This window comes from Heterocephalus glaber, unplaced genomic scaffold (assembly GCF_053883595.1).
Source record: "Heterocephalus glaber isolate CG9 unplaced genomic scaffold, H.glaber_assembly_v1.0 deba00001497, whole genome shotgun sequence".
NCBI lineage: Eukaryota > Metazoa > Chordata > Mammalia > Rodentia > Bathyergidae > Heterocephalus > Heterocephalus glaber.
The window spans coordinates 72705-88301 of NW_028258320.1; the positions used below are offsets into that span (position 1 = coordinate 72705).

A 15597-nucleotide genomic window follows, 5' to 3' on the forward strand; every position below is an offset into this window, starting at 1 on the left:
CCGCACAGCTCACTGCCGGTCCCACCTGGGGGCAGCCTGGGGTGGGGACGCGGCAGCGGGGGTCTTCAGGAACTTCCTGGCCCTGTGTGCCACCGGAGGGAGCTTTGGATTCAGTCTGACACAGGGTGTCACTTAAAACAAATAACTTTAATAATTTCTTAGTTGGGCAGGGGTCAGGTCTTGAGGGACCCTGCCCCAGCTCAGAGCCACATAACCCATCACTGCGGATTTTAGAAGTACACAAAAACAGGTATCAGACAATATAAAACCTAGGTGGGGCGTGGCGGTGGCCCGATCCGAGGCAGCAGCAAGGAAGCGGGCGGGGAGGCTGCAATACTTCGTGGAACCCAGGGCCCGGGCCCAGCATGGCTGGGACGCTGAGCAGGCACTGCAGCAGGGCCCCGTGCCCGGCCCGGCCCAGGAGGAGGTGTGGGGAGGTGCAGCCAGGGGAGCCACGGGTGGGTGGAGCAGGCCCCCCGCGCAGCGCCCGCACCTGGAGGTAGTGTAACCTGGGCCCGGCGGCCCTGCCTCGTCTCCCTCGGACCTGCGCCGGCCCACACTCGGCCCCTTCTGGTCCTCTGCGATCCGCCTGCCTCGGCTTCCCCTGCGCACCGCACTCCCCCAGCCAGGGGCCAGGTGGTGGCTGGGCAGTGCCGAGCCCCCTGGCCCACAGCTAAAGCGCAGAACAGCGGCAGGGGTGGGGCGGGCGCGTCCTCGGCCTGGGTCCCGGCGGCACCGGCAAGCTCGCGGCAGGCGTCCCGTGTCCTCGGCAGGCGCCTAGTCCTTGACCAGCTTGTAGACGTGGTGCTGGGCGCCGTGCTCGCTGGTGGAGACCTCGAAGACGAAGGCGATGACCAGCAGGGTCTCCTGGGAGTCGCGGTTCGTGACCACCTGGGCGGGCGGGCGTGGTGAGTGCGGAGCGCGGGTGCGGGGCGGGCGCCGCTGTCCCCTGGCCCGGCCGCACCTGCAGGATGGTGAAGTTCTCCAGCACGCTGTTCATCAGGCACTTCTCCGGCAGGTGCTTGAGCTTGTGGATGAAGTTGATCATGTACTCGCACATGGGCGAGCGGTGGATGCGGTACACGAAGCGGCCGTTCTCCAGCCGGGCGTACTCGGTCTGGCGGGGGCAGGGAGTCAGGCCCGCGCCCGCGCCCGCCCCCCGCCCGCCGGCCCGGCCACTCACCTCCACCTTCTCCACCACCTGCTTGCTGAAGGAGCACACCTTGGTGGACACGCTGATGGTCATGCTGTCCGCGGAGCTGTACTGCGAGCTGACCCCGTAGAAGGCCCCGGGCCCCTCCTGGACGGCGCTGTTCAGGTCGGCCTGGGGGACAGGGCTGTGGGTGCCGTGCCCGCCCGCCCTCCGCAGGGCAGCCCGGCCCGGCCTGGCCCCAGGGCTCACCCAGAACTTGACCAGGAAGAAGGCGTTGGGCGGCCCCTTCTCGTAGAGCTCCTTCAGCCCGCCCTTCTTCTCCGGGAACTTGTCGTAGATCTGCCGCACGTCCACGGCCTCCAGCGGCGGGTCGGAGAAGCCCGGGCTGGTCTGGCCGATGTGCACGAACAGGTGTTTGCTATACTGTGGGATGGGCGGGGGGCTCAGCACGCAGAGCCGTGCGGCTGCGGGGCCCCAGCGCCAGCCCGCGTCCCGGCGCCCTACCGTGTCGGGGTCGCGCTGCACCTCCATGAAGGCCGAGTACTCGAGGAGCCGCAGGCGGGAGGAGGCGATGGTGCGGTCCTGCCAGGCCGGCGTGGGCGCAGCGGGCGGGGGGAGCGGGGCCAGGGGCTCGTAACCTGGGAGGCGAGGGAGCCACGCGGACGGTCGCCCAGAGCGGCCAGCCCGCCCCAGCCTCCGTGCCAACCGGACAGTGGGGCCGCCTCTGAGCTGCTGGACTCGGACTCGCCTGCCTGGTGCGCTTGTGCAGTGCACAACCCACACACCCAGGGTGGACCAGGTAGTCCACGGCAAGACAAATGTTCCTTTAATGTGCGTTAGCAAACACAAAAGGGAAAATGACAATTATCCGGAATCCCACCACCTAGGGAGAGCACGGCCCTGCTAAGACTTCGGTGTCTGTCTCACGGGGAGTTTTCCATCTACACGGGAATCCCGCGGCCCGGTGGGGTGCGCGTAGCTGCGCTGTTTCCCGCTAGTTCTGGGAGCAACACCCTGCGCCCCCACGCCCTGCCCGCCCGCCCGCCTGGCCGGCCGGCAAGGGAAACTCACTGCTGAGCGGTGGTGGCAGGGGCGGCTGCACGGGGTAGGCTGGCTGCGCAAAGGGCTTGATGCTGCGGACGGACGGATAGGCGCGCACAGTTAGGGCCCGGCCGCCCGCAGCCTCTCCGCGTGGCCCCAGAGCCGGGGACCGCCCGGCCCGCGGGGCGCCCGGTACTCACTCCTGAGAGGGTCCTGGCTGCTGTCCCAGGAGGGGGGGGCTACTCCAGAACTGCGGAGGGGACAAAGCCAGGCCTCAGGACCCGCGCCCGTGCTGCCGCCGCCCCGCCCGGCCCTGCCCCTACCCTGGAGGACGCGGAGAAGACGGCCTGCGGCAGCGGCGACGGCGGGCTGAACTTGTTCTGCAGGACGCTGGCGGACACGATCTGCGCTGAGGACATGGACGCCATGCTCTGGAGTGCTTTGTCCTTGGAGACCTGGTCCTGGGGACCCGGGGTGAGTGAGACCCGGCCAGGTCTGGACTCCGCCCCAGCTCTGCTGTGTGAGCTCAGGCCCCTCTGAGTCCAGCTCTGCCGTGTCCTCAACTCTGCCTGAGACCCCGTCCATGGGGACCACCAGAACCCAGGGTGTGCCTGTCCCTTGTATTTTTCTGTTGTTTTTTTGAGACGGTCTCATTCTGTAGCCCATGCTGGCCTCAAACTCAAGGTGATCCTCCTGCCTCAGCTTCCCAAGTGCTGGGATGACAGGTGTGTGCCACCACACCCAGCTCCCTTGTGGTTTAAAATGGTGCATTTACACAGACCCCCATACACATCCTCTGTGTACTTCAGACTGTGTGAGATCACTTACACCTGATGCCATGGACACAGAGGGGAGTTTGGGATGTTTTTGACTGGGGTCTCTCTGTACTGCCCACGCTGGCCCCAAACTGCTGGGTTCAAGCAACCCTCCTGCCTCAGCCTCCTCAGTAGCTGGGACTAGAAGTGTGTGTCACCAACCAGACATCATTTTTATATTAGACCGTGCAGGGAGTAAGGACAGGAAAAATGACCTCTTGGTGTTGAGTTGAGACACAATATTTTTCAAGTATTTTTTTAGAGCTTGGCTGGATCCAGAGAGGCCACGTGATCCCACCAACACCTTTTCCCTCAGTGTGTGGGGAGACTCAGACTTCTGTCCCCTCTGGTTCTCCCAGTTTAAGTGTGGGCTGTGGCGCTCGAGAGAACATGGGAGACAAGCATTTAGGCGCCCTGCAGACTCCTGAATCAGCCCTGTGTGAGGAACACCCAGACGGGATCTACACAAACGTGTGCTATCCATGTATCTCACTGTTCACAAACACTGTTTTCGGCCGGGCATGGTGGCACACACCTGTAATCCTAGCACTCGAGAGGCTGAGGCAGGAGGATCACTGAAAGTTCAGGAATAGCCTGGGCTACATAGTGAGTTCAAGGCCAACCTGAACCACAGAGCAAGACCCTGTCTCAGAACAACCAAATCTAGGGCTGGGGATTTAGCTCAGTGGTTTCGCTGCCTGCTGCGCAAGCATAAGGACCAGAGTTGGATCCCCGTACCAAAAAAAAAAAAAAAACCCAAATAAAACAAATGCTGTTTTCAGACCCTGGGGGTGGGGGGGATAGGTGGGTAGGTGGGTGGGTGGGTGTGTGTGGACAGAATCCAGGCCCGTGCTGAGCCGCTCTGCCACTGGGAGCCACATGCACAGCCACCCGTCCAGCCCCTCCCAGGGGACAGCATACTTACCAGGTTCATGGCCTGTGGGGGAAGAGGAGAGAGGTTAGAAGATCCCCAGGCTCTGCACGGGGAACCCGGCCACCCGCTCTCATCCTGGGACTCGCCCCAGAGGTGCCTGCCAGCAGGGACCTGCCCCAGGCAGGAGGGACGCCGACTGGGATCCTCAGCCGCAGAGCGGATGGCCCAGGACTGGCACAGCCACCTCTACAGCCTTGGCAGGCGACACCTTGTGCCTCCTCCTGTCCCCATGTCCCCATGCAAGCAGCAAGCAGCAGGAGCAAGGAGGCAAAGGAAAGCGAAGCGGGGCTCTTCTGGGATCCTAAACAGTCCTCGTGTCCCCACTGTGGGCCGGGAAGCCTGGCGCGCCTGGGGATTCCTGCTGACACTGCGTCTCTGCAACCCCTGGGCCTGGGCCCACAGAGTGCTGGGCAGGGCCGGCTGGGCACAGGGCGCCCCTACCTTCAGCTTGGACTGAATCTCCCGAGATTTCCGCCTGGCTAGAACCTGCAAGTGGCTAGAGACCTGGAGGGAGAGAGAGAGAGACAGAGAGAGAGAAAGAACAGGAAGAACAGACAGAGAGGAAAGCGGAGGTCCCGCCAGAAGAGGCGCCCAGGCCGGAGAGCAGCGGAGCAGAGGCTTGAGCTGTGCGGAGAGCAGCGGGGGCGCCCAGGGAGGAGCCACAGGCCCCGGGCAGGCGCCCAACCTACCTTGATGCCAACCTGGTACTCCCGCACCTTCTTCCGGGCTAGAACCTGTATGTGGCTGGACACCTAGGGGTCCCCACGCCCCACCAGAGAGGAGAAAACAGTGAGGAGGCACAGCCACATGGCGGCCGGGGCCAAGGGGCATTCCAGCCCTCATCTCGGGACCAAATGGAAATGGGGACTCTGGGGCCCCTGGGGGTAGCCCCCTCTTGGCACCATTTCTGTCCTCTTCTTGGCCTTGTATAGGTGGCTTCCAAAACCACCAGGTGCAGTTGTGTAAGTCGTTGCCTGCACAAGGGCACCTGGCCCAGAAGGGAGAGCTGCAATCCAGCCCAGCTCTGCTGCCCAGGCTATGTGCCCTGGTACAGAGGAAGGGTGACTTCTCATCCCTGGTGCCCTCAGGGAGACACCATTTTCTAACTGGCACTGTGGCCCTGCGGCTCCAGCTGGCCTAGTCCTGCGTGCACTGTTCCCACATCTGCCTCTTCCAATACTACACGGCCCTCCTTGGACACACTGGTGCCCACGAGCACACAGTAGGTGCTTTGTGCAGCCGCCTTTCCCAGCAGCCTCCTCCCTGCATCCCAAACCAATCAGGCACAGCTGACCTCTGACTTTGACCTTGACAGCTGACCTTTGGCACCAGGAAGGGCCCTGATGTCTGGATTGGCCATGGCTGTGCTGTGGGCTTCCTGTGTGAGCTGGGTTTAACCCCAAAGACAGTTTCTCTTTTTCTTTTTCATCACAGGCTGACGGCTCCCATGTTTGCATAGGACACAGGCAGGGACTCCTGTCCGCAGCACTACTGATGACTTCATGCCCAGATACTGATGCCCAGGACCCAGGTTCTACCCTATGTTCTCCATATGTGGCTTCACAAGCTCATTGGGTTTTGTTTGAGACAGGATCTCACTATGCAGCCCAGGCTGGCCTCAAACTCATGCCAATCCTCCTGCCTCAGCCTTCTGAGTGCTGGGATCACAGCCATGTGCTACCACGCCTACTTTACTTGATCTTTGCAGCAATCTTAAGTAGTAGGTTCAAATATTATCTCTGCCTTATAGATGACGAAACTGAAACAAGAGGTTATACAACTTGTCTAAGGTCACACAGCCAGATGCTGCAGCTGGGTCAGATGCGTGTCTGCTTGGCAATGCCCTGCACACAGCCCATCTCAGCTGCTTCGCCCCTCTGTACTCTGCCTGTCTGTCCGTCCCTTCCTATGAGCAGTCACTCAGGGCAGGGGCCAGGCAGCCCTGTGGGTCCCTGCTGCGAAGGCCCCTGGGGAGGCGGTGGCAGCTCTGAGGAAGGCACAAGGGCTGCAAAAGCACACGCACTGGCTCCCTACCTGTTTTCTTGTCCGTGTCTTCCCTGTCCTCAGTTTGATGTAGCGGGCGATGAGCTCATTTCGACCTAGATCAGGTAAGAAAACATGAGGAGCGGCAGAGGCCCAGGACTCCGGCCCCGCGTGCTCCTCCCCAGCTCCCCAAGCTGCTCCCCAACTGCCTGCAGGGCCTGGGGGTGCTACACAGGGGCAGACAGGGCAGCAGCCAGACGGCGCCCCCAGACCCCGCAGTGCTTCCTTCCTGGGGCACCTGGAAGGGGTGGGGACGCCCAGCAGGTGCCCATGCAGGTCTGTGCAAGATCTGGACTAGCGCCTTCCCTTCGCTGGTGAAGGAGGACAGATGGACAGGAGGGAGGGACGGAGAGGCACACGGCGGCCTCCAACTGTCTCCTACCCTCCCAGCCTGTGTCACCGAGCGTGTCACCCTGACCCTGGCTGCCACCCCCAAGCCCGCCCAGGAGTGGAGCCCGCTCACCACACGGCCCTTCTGGGGGACCAGGCCTGCGGGGGTGGTTAGGGACACATGGTCGGGTGTACATCTGCACCCTTAAGCCCCCCCCACCCCCGGCCTCCCCAGAACAGCCACATTCTCCAAATTCCTTGGCAATGACAGAGCTGGGCCCCACTGTCCCTCCCTCTCCACCCCCTCCCCACCCTGTCTAAAAATACCCAGTGGGGCTGCCCCCGTGTGGGAGGCAGCAGGGGGCCAGTGGGCTCCGGCCTGCAGCTGGGGTGGGGGCGGTGCTGAGGACAGGTGACACCCGGGCATGGCAGGCCCTACCGGTCCCCCATGGCCACCAGAGCCTGGCCTCGGGCCACAGGCTAGCATGAAGCAGGCCCAGAGAGGCCAAGTTATGCCCAGACGCAGCTCTGGGGCACCCTCTCCATGTTGGACAGGAGGGGAGCGTCCCTCCTGGGGGCGGGCAAAGTGTCACAGCCTGCCGGGGAGGGTCCTGGGGACAGGAGGGCAGGTCCCCAGGCCCCTCCAGTGCTGCTGACGCAGGCCCAGCGTGACCTCCCAGCCTCACCCGGGAGGGGGCCGCACCCCTGGCCTCAGCCCCAGGGATCCCTCCCCCTGCCGCAGGGGCAGAGACCCTCTGGGGGCCTGGCCTGCAGTGCACCGAGCTGACCCAGTTTCCTGGGCCCACTGAGTCACCCCGAAACCTCCAGGCCCAGGCCGGGCAGGCGGGGCGAGCAAGAGGTACAGGCCGCCCAGCTTGTTTGTGAGGCGCCCGAGCCAGCCCCGCACGCCCGGACTCGCCCCGCTGGCCCTGGGCCAGCACGTGGCCCGACTGGTTGGGCGAGGGGTGGCCGAGGGAGGGCTCCGTCCTGCCTGCCTCACGCACCGTACATCTTGCCCTCGTCCGACAGGATGATCTTGCGGCGGCCGCAGGGCGGGTAGATGGCCAGGGCCTCCTGGAAGCTCTGCTCGATGTCCGGGCTCCACACGCCCTCCGCGTCATTGTCCAGCCCTTTGTCCAGGCCCTCGGGCCCATCCTCCCGGGCCTCGCCGGGGCTGCCGCTGGTGCTCCAGCTGTTGGACGCTATTGTGCTGGTTGCTCTGGGCTCCGGGCCTGAGCCCACGGGGCAGCCTGAACCTGGGGACAGAGCAGGGGTCAGGCCAGGGTCCCCACCACCCACCACTGCCTGACCTCATCCCCACTGCTGGGGTCACCCTGCCGCAAGACGAGTTAAGGGCCTGGGGTGGGGGTGAGAACTCAACCGAGCTCACTACGCCATCCCAGCCACAGCGACCGCTCCAACACGCAGACCAGAGCTGCAGAGCGCAAGAGCAGCAGTGAGGACGCCCAGACCGTGCGTGTACATGGCACGCGTTGGGCAGCACCTGGTCCATCTGGGCCTCACCAGATGGGGGCAGGGAAGCCAAAGGCGATGCCCACTCGGTTGAGGGAAACTGAGGCCTAAGGGTCAGACAGCATCACCAAGATGAGCAGAGAAGGACAAGGTCTAGGCCAGTGATTCCGCAGCTCAGCCACCAGCGAGGCCCAGATCTCCACCCAGGGACCCCTCCTTCAGGCCCAGGATGGGTTTGCCTTCCCTCCAGATAACTCCAAGGGTTGCGGCTGGCATCCCACTCCTGTCCCGAACTTTAGCGGCCCCACAGCAGCCCATAAACCGCCCTTGGTCTCCCTGGGGTGGCCCACACAGCACAGGGCCGGCTCTGTAAACTGAGTACCCTGCTCTGCCAGGCTGGCCCGGCAGCGTAGACCACACCCAGCGACGCCCCCGGCAGGCCAGCCCAGGCCCGAAGGCCTGAGTGCACCTGAGGCCTGGAGCCCAGGGCTTTGCCATGAGCAGCAGGAAACACAGGAGGCTGGGTGGACAGGTGGGGACCCCGAGAGAAGCCAGAGAAGACCTGAGTCCCAGGTGTTCTGATGGGGGGACTTCTCAGCAGGAGCCTCTGGTTGGGGAGCCCCGAGGGGGTCAGTAATGGAGCAGGGTGGTGAGGCCCTCAGGGTCCTGGGGTCAGGTACAGAGTTAGGCAGTGCTGCGACTAACAATACTGCCAAATTCCAGGAAGGTTGTGGGGTTTCACCCATTCATTCATTTAATCCTCCATAGCCAAGCGTGATCACATGCACCTGTAATCTCAGCACTGAGGAGGCTGAGGCAGGAGGATTGCCTGGAGTTTGAAGCCAGCCTTGGCTACATAATGAATTCAAGGCCAGCCTGAACTCCACAGCGAGTCTGTCTTGAAAGAAACAGAGAGAAAGATCTTCACAATAAACCCAAGGATGCTATTATTAGGTTGTGGGGTTTTTTTGGTATTGGGGATTGAACTCAGGACCTTGTGCTTTCGAGACAGGTGGCTCTGGCACCACTGAACTAAATCCCCGGCCCAATTTTACTTTATAGATGAGGACATCAAGGAACAGGGATCAAACAACTTGTCCAAGGACACACAGCACGTAGTGCTAGAGCTGATTCTGAACCCAGGTCTCTGGCTTGTCTCTTGACCAAGGAGGCCAAAGGGAGGGAGCTGAAAACCCCACCACTTGGGCTGAGAAAGGAGGCTCAGCTGGGACAACGTCCTGAGTCTGCTCCGTGGGGTTCAGCCCAGGGGGACTCCCTCAGCCCAAGTGGCTGAAGCAACTTCAAGGACCCAAACTGCTTTCCACCCCTTCCTGTGACACCTGCATGCCCAGGGTCGGAGAGGCCAGACCCCATCCCCAAGCACATGCTTGGAGCAGAAATGGGGGTCACTGGGGGGCAGCCCTGTGGAAGCAGTGGGGATGGCTGGGCTTCCAGCAGGCTTCAGCCTGGCCCCACACCGGGCTGTCAGAGGGAAAGAACGAGGGGCTCCCCGGAGCTGCACCCCACGCAGCCCTCAACCCTCTGCTTTCCCAGCCTCCCTCAGAGCACGGGGCGGAGCACCGGGGCCCCCCAGCAGCCCGACCTCTAAAGCAATGTTCGTCTCCCCAGGTCCTCCGAGCCCCTCCACAGGCCGGCCCCCCCTCCCGGGTGATGTCAGCCCCGCCCCGCCCCCCGCCGGAGCGCTGTGGCCAAATATGGCGAACAGAGCGGTGCCGGGAGCGGGATAGACTGGGGGGCGGGGCGGCCTCGGGACAGGGCAGTCGGGGGGAGGGGCGGGGCCGGCGCACGAGGTCGTCCAGTGGGGACCCTGCCTCCCGGGCACCCGCACCACCGGCTTTCCGGGGCTCCCTTGGGCACAGGGGGGCCCACACCAAGACCCATAGGTGGTACCCCCCAAACGCAGCCCTCCCGGCAGCGGCAGCGCAGGCCTGCATTCGTCCCCTGCAAGCCTGGCTCACACGTGGCGATCACAGCTGCGGGGGCCACCGGGACTCAGGAGGGGCGGCTCGGCTGCTCTCCCAGTTGCCACCCTGGGGAGGGGACAGCACCACGCCCCAACCTCCAGCCCCCAAACCCTGAGCCAGGCAGGACGACAGAGGGGAGCGGCCCCGTGAGAAACCTGGATGGCGCTGGTGGCTGTCGCCCCCCTCCCTGAGCTAAGCCTCAGAGAAGGGCTGAGGGACAGAGGCTGAGACAGACAGGAGGGGACAGGGTGGCGGGAGAGGGAGCAGACAGACAGGATCCCAGGCGGGAGAGACAAACTCAGCGGCGATCCATCCACAAGACACAGAAGGAGCCATGGAGAAGGTGCTGTGAGGACAGACAGCAGGCAGGGAGGGAGACAGACAGACAGACAGACAGCAAAGGGGAGGGGGGTGAGACCAGCAAAGAGGCAGAGCCCCAACACAGGCAGCAGAGGGGTAAAGGGACAGAGGGGATGCTGGCGAGACAGGCAGTGGAATGGCAGGAGCAGAAGTAGGAGACACGTGGATGAGGACAGAGAGCCGCCAGGAGGGCCGGGTGTGAGGGAGCCGCACAGGGCGCCTGCCACTCACCTGTCCCACCTCGGCCGGCCGGCACACCTAAGCCTGGCTCCCAGGCCTCAGCCTTCTGGGGTCAGAAGTACCACTGAGTGGTGGCAGGGTCAGGGTCTCGGAAGGCTGGGAGAGCAGGCCGAGCTCTGGGGAGATACGGGGTGCCTCGCTGCCCCCCCCCGGGTCTGCTGGCAGAACTGGCCAGATGGCTCCAGGAATGGAGGCCAGAGTTGGGGGCTGCTACAGAGGTCCTGGCCCCCCAGACCCCAGAGGCCCCAGACTCCAGACCACCCAGCCCCAGAGCTCCCTTTTGAGGGGGATGGGGCACCAACCTGAAGTGTGGGGTTCCCCTGAGCAGCTGCCACAGTGGGGGACATAGATGGGACAAGGTGACCTGGCAGGCGGCACCTCTGCAGCCCCATGGGGAGCCAAGGCTGAACTGGGGCCTTATCAGGCCCTGCAGGCAGCTACCACCCACCCCTGCAGGGACCCTGGCCCAGGTGCTCCGGCTTTGAGGCGGTACTGCTCAAGGTGGCAGGAAGACAGAGAACCCCACAGTCCCCTGGGCATCCCGGGCCTGCCCTGGGCACCGAGCCATGGGGTGAAGGATGGGGAAAGAGGAGGCCTGCAGCCTCCCCACCCCCCAGCCTCCCTCCCGCTGCCTGCCACCCGCCAGCTGTTCTCCAGCTGCCAGAGGCTCCTACCCTGGAAGCGGCCGGCCGGTCGGCCCATTCTGGGCTCGGAGAGGGGGTGGGGATGGTGTCTGTCTCCCCCACCTCCAGCCCAAGGACCCCAGGGGACCCTGCCAAGGGGCCACACCCTGCCAGGCTGGGGAGGAGGATGAAGATTTCCACAGGAGGAAGCAATTTGCAGAGCCCATGGGGGTGAGAGGGCGCATCCCGCTGGGCTCATTCACGTGCTTCCAATTTGGGAAGAGAGTCACCCCTCAGCACCACTGGGGTGAGGGCTTTCTCGGGAGCTGTGGGGGGGCGGGACTGCCCCCCCAGGCTCTCTTCCCCAAGTCTTACCCGCTGCTGCCCCTCCCAGAGCAGCAAGGGAAGGGGTCAGGCCCTCTCCTGAGGGTCTGGTCCTCTGGGCCTCTCATCCCACTGCCAGGGAGGGGCTCCCACGTCCCCAGCGGGGGCCAGGCTAGGGCCCCGGTTCTTACTTAGCATGTTGATGGGCGCCATCTCAGGCCCCCTCCAGGTCCCCTGGTCACCCACTGCGCTGCCACCAGCCCCTCCGGCCACTCTGCCCACCAAAAGGGTCACAGTGTCCTCTATGAACACACTTCCTGGGGCCGGGGATTTAGCTCAGTGGTTCCACCGCCTGCCTCATAAGCGCAAGGTCCCGAGTTTGATCCCCGGTACCAAAAAAAACCCAAAAAACAACAAAACCCCACATGAACACACTTCCTCTATGCTGCTCCTGTGGCCGGCCCTGTGCCACACAAGGCCACAGCCACCACCCCGCACCTCTTTCCTGGCTTCTTCTGGTTGGTGTTTTTTTCTTAATTGTATTGTGGTAAGATATACATAAAATTTGCCACTCAAACCACTTTTCTGTGTGCAGCTGAGCACATTCTGTTTTTCACACTATCGTTGTTTGTGATCATCCACACAGATGCCCCGCGCGGGGCCCCAGGCCTGCCACGTGTGGCAGTGTCCCACGCCCTGCCTGGCACAGCCCCTGTGGATGCCACCCACCCGTGCTGATGCAGTGACCACCCACACAGCCAGCCTGTCACACCCACGGCTCCCTTCTTGCACACACAGCTGCACAACTAGGGGAGGCCTTCTCGGGGTCCGTGTCTCCTGCACACAGCACTCACAGCTCCTCACCACGGGTGCTCAGCCTGCCCACCATGCCCTGATGCGTGTCACACTGTCACAGTCCTGTGGTTTCACTCACACCTGGTGTCACACAGAGTCAGTCTTGAGGCCACCGCACAAACGGTTTCACACACACATCAGGAGTTGTCACCACAGCACCATGCGTTGCACGATGTCACTCGTTCTGCCTCTGATACGGGCAGTGTCACACAATCACAGGGTCCCTCGCACAAAGCAGTGTCGTCCGCAGGCACCCGGCCAGTGTGATGCCCTCACATGGAATGCCACCAGGCAGTCCCTCACAAACACACCCAGAAGGACACACGGAAGACACATGGCCGGCCCTCTTCTGAACTCACCCTATCAGGCTCACACACCGGACCTCACAGTCACAGACAGCTTCTCTCACGCCCACGTCCAGCCTCGCGTGCGGTCACACACACCAGGGCTCCTCTCCCACGCCATCCACCCACACGGTCCCGCTCCAGCCTCTCACACACATCCAGTTTCATCACCCACGGTCACACACTGTGGCACGCTGATTCCCTCCATCACTTCCTGTCCTCTGGGCCTGGCATGGGGTGCAGGAAACAATCAGCAGTCTAGGAAACCCGGAGGGTGAGGCTTTGGGGACCGGCAAGGGAATGAGCTCTCTCGGACTACGCGGGTCCTTCAAGGGGACAGGTGGTTCCCTCTCCCCTCCTTCACAGGGCCTTCTGCGGGCACACAGGGGGGACAGGGCCAAATGTGACCTGCTGACCTCCAGGTCTAATCAGAGAGGCTGCTGCTGGGCCCCAGGGCTGCCCAGAGGTCTGTGGAGACCGGGATCCTCAAGGCCACCTGGTGTGTGGGGACCAGAGCCTGGGACCTCCCAGGGCCAGGGCTCCCTGTGGCTCCTAGCTCCCTGCCGCTTGGACATTCTCCCCCGAACCTCAACAGACCTGAGCAAGGAGGTGGGCAGGACCGCCCGCTTCCACACTGCGCTCTACCGGTGCCCAGGGGCTCTGGGCGTGGGGGGAGATGGGTGGCCACCAAGTGGCTCCCATCCCATCGTGCCCTTGGTCACCACCACCACCTCCTTCCAAGAGCACGTCCCCCTGCCCCTTGTCCCTCGTGCTCACCTGGTGTGGCGACTCCTCAACACCCCTTTTGGCCTTGCGTCTTTCCAGCCCCACCCCACCCCCCGCCAGGGTTCAGGTTCTGTACCAGGAGAAGGCAGACCCGGGCCCCGGGAAGGCGTGGGGAAAAAGCACCTGCACCTGAGAAACGTTTATGCTGAGCAGGAAAGCGAAGCCCTGAGGCCCCTCACTTGACAAGGACTCTCTCCTGTTAGCCATTCCCGGTCCCAGCGTGCTAATGAGCGTTAATTACCCGCCCTCTGTGGGGGGCGGGAGATACCCAGAGGCTGACTCCCTCTGGCTCCCCGGTCCTCTCTGAGGAGTGGCACCCAGGGCTCCTCAGTCCCCATCACCACAGCGCATCCTGGAGGACAGCCCCACCCCGCGCCCAGGGCCCTAAGACTACGGAGGTCTTCTGTGGGGGACCCCGTGGGAAGGGCTCCGGAGGGAGCCTAATCCTCCGCTGCCCACCCTTCTGGGAGCTCTGGTTTCCCTCTGGCCGCAGGCTGTCCGAGCCCCCAGCACCCGGGTGGGACAAATGCACACAGAACCAGGCCCCGGGAGACCTGATACACAGGGCCACACGGGCACCGGCCCCTCTGAGCTGTGTCCAGCCTCACCCGCATCCTCAGAGGGCTACAAGTCCAGGCCTGACCTGGTTCTGCCCCTACCCAGAGGGAAGATAGGGAGGCAAGTTTCCCCCAAGGCCTCATTCCCCCTCGCCTGAGGCGTCTCGAGCCCGGACAGGGGCCCTCCCAGGAAAGGTGACAGAGAGGGGTCTCGATGACACCGCCTCAGGGCCAGGATGGGCTGGAAAACAGACCCAGGCCAGCGCCCGGCCCTCCCTCCGCAAGCAGGAGTAAAGGGCACACAGACAGGACTGGGACGGCGCGGGAAGGGGTGGTGCCCAGCCGCTCTCAGACCCCCGAGGCGAGGCCAAGGACCCCAGTCCAGCGCCCTCTCGGACCCCGCCGACAAGGTGCCGGGCTGGAGGGGCTCGGGCACTCGGTGGGGAGCAGCTCCGCGCCCCGACGCCGTCCACAAGCGGCCGGCGGAGCCGCAGCGCGCGGGAGGCAGGGCCGAGGCCTGCGCGGAGCCGGCCTTCGGGCTCCGGAGTCCAAAGGGCGGCGGGGCCGGGGACCGGGCGACCCAGAGGCGAGTCCCGGCTCGCGGCGGGGCCCAGGCTGCAGCGGCTGGCGGCGCGCAGGGAACGCGGCCGCGGCTCCCGCCGCCCGCCCGACGCGTCCCGGCGCCCGGGGTGGGCGGGGCTTCCCGGAGAGGTTTCTCCCCCTCCGCTGAACTTCCCGGCACCCAGATCTGGGGCTCCGGTTCGGGGCTGGACAATGGCTCGGGACCCTGCCCCCCTCGAGTGTCCCCGCGATCCCGAGCCAACCAACCACCGCCTCTCCCGCGGCGGGGCCTCCTCCTGGCGGCCGCCGGGCTTACCTGGTCCGAGCTCGGGGGGACGCTCCGGCCCGGCTGCTCCGCGCGGCCGGAGGGAGCCGGAGGGGCCGGGAAGGGAGGTCGTGGGGAGGGGGCCGCCGGGAATGCGCGGAATGAGCCAGGCGGAGCGGGAGCCCGAGCGCGGAGGAGGGAGCGAGACGGAAAGTTTGTGTTGAGAGCCCGGGAGAGGGGTGGGGGCCGGGGGCCGGGTCGGGGGCGGGGTCTGTCCGAGGCGGGGCCTCGAGGGACCGCCCCCCGCCGGCGCGCGCGCTGCCGCCCGAGACCCGGGGACCCGGGCCGCTCCGGCCTCTCTCCGCGGGGCTCACGACCTCCTGCGCACTGGCCTCGTCCCCTAGCCCGTCCCCTGCTGGAATTTGGGGCTCCGGCCCGGGGGTGGGGCCGAAGGCGGAGTCCCCGCCCGGGGAGGCGGGGCTCTCGTCCGTGCTAGGGGCCTCGGGTGCCGCGTCACAAGGCACTCTCGGCAGAGCCCGGGCACACGGGCCTCGGGGCTCCCCACCCCGGCCTGGTCTCGAGCCCCCGAGGGAGCCCCGCGCCGCGCCCGCCCCGCGCCCGCCCCGCCCTGGTGGCTGCCCGCGCGCGCGCCCTGCCCGAACCCGGTTAGTCTGGTTCTCCTGAGCGCTGTTTCTCGGGTTTCTCCCTCTTCCTGGACTCCGGGCCCGCCCTCTCGGCTGGCTCCCCGGGGCCCAGCGGGGGGCGTGGCGCCGCCGCGCCGCCGTTTCGGTAGGACCCACCCGCGACGGGGGTGAGGGGACGCGGCCGGCGCAGCACGCTCCGGGGACCCCCATCTCGGGGGACCCTGCGGTCCCGGCTCCGCGCCCGCTGAGGAACCACCGCTGCGC

At 64.9% G+C, this 15597-nt stretch overlaps 1 protein-coding gene across 13 annotated transcripts; it reads right to left on the reverse strand.

Annotated features, from left to right (window-relative positions):
* Nucleotides 1-128: 128 nt before the first annotated feature.
* Nucleotides 129-14718, reverse strand: Tead3 (TEA domain transcription factor 3). 13 transcript variants are annotated; one of them, XM_087184404.1, is made up of 14 exons: nt 9393-10359; nt 7321-7572; nt 5978-6042; nt 4633-4695; nt 4385-4447; nt 3935-3946; nt 2518-2655; nt 2395-2444; nt 2225-2286; nt 1658-1977; nt 1403-1576; nt 1223-1324; nt 965-1117; nt 129-891 (listed from the first exon to the last, which is right to left on the reverse strand). In XM_087184404.1, exons 1-14 carry the CDS (start codon nt 9742-9744, stop codon nt 778-780), a joined length of 1920 nt encoding a protein of 639 aa, XP_087040530.1. In that variant the 5' UTR covers nt 9745-10359; the 3' UTR covers nt 129-777. The 13 variants fall into 13 exon arrangements, with proteins under 13 accessions (XP_087040530.1, XP_087040529.1, XP_087040532.1 ...); XM_087184403.1 differs by having other exon boundaries at nt 1184-1324; nt 9393-10357; XM_087184406.1 differs by having other exon boundaries at nt 1184-1324; nt 1658-1791; nt 9393-10355.
* Between the last annotated feature and the right edge of the window lie 879 nt (nt 14719-15597).

Excerpts from the sequence above, each read along its gene's own strand:
- Tead3 (XM_087184399.1), bottom strand. The coding sequence starts at position 9,744 with ATGCAGGCCTGCGCTGCCGCTGCCGGGAGGGCTGCGTTTGGGGGGTAC. Across the intron at positions 4,696-5,977 it reads AGACACGGACAAGAAAACAG|GTGTCCAGCCACATACAGGT; the intron begins GTAGGGAGCCAG and ends GGGGACCCCTAG. Across the intron at positions 1,978-2,224 it reads CCTGCCACCACCGCTCAGCA|GAACATTTGTCTTGCCGTGG; the intron begins GTGAGTTTCCCT and ends CGCACATTAAAG.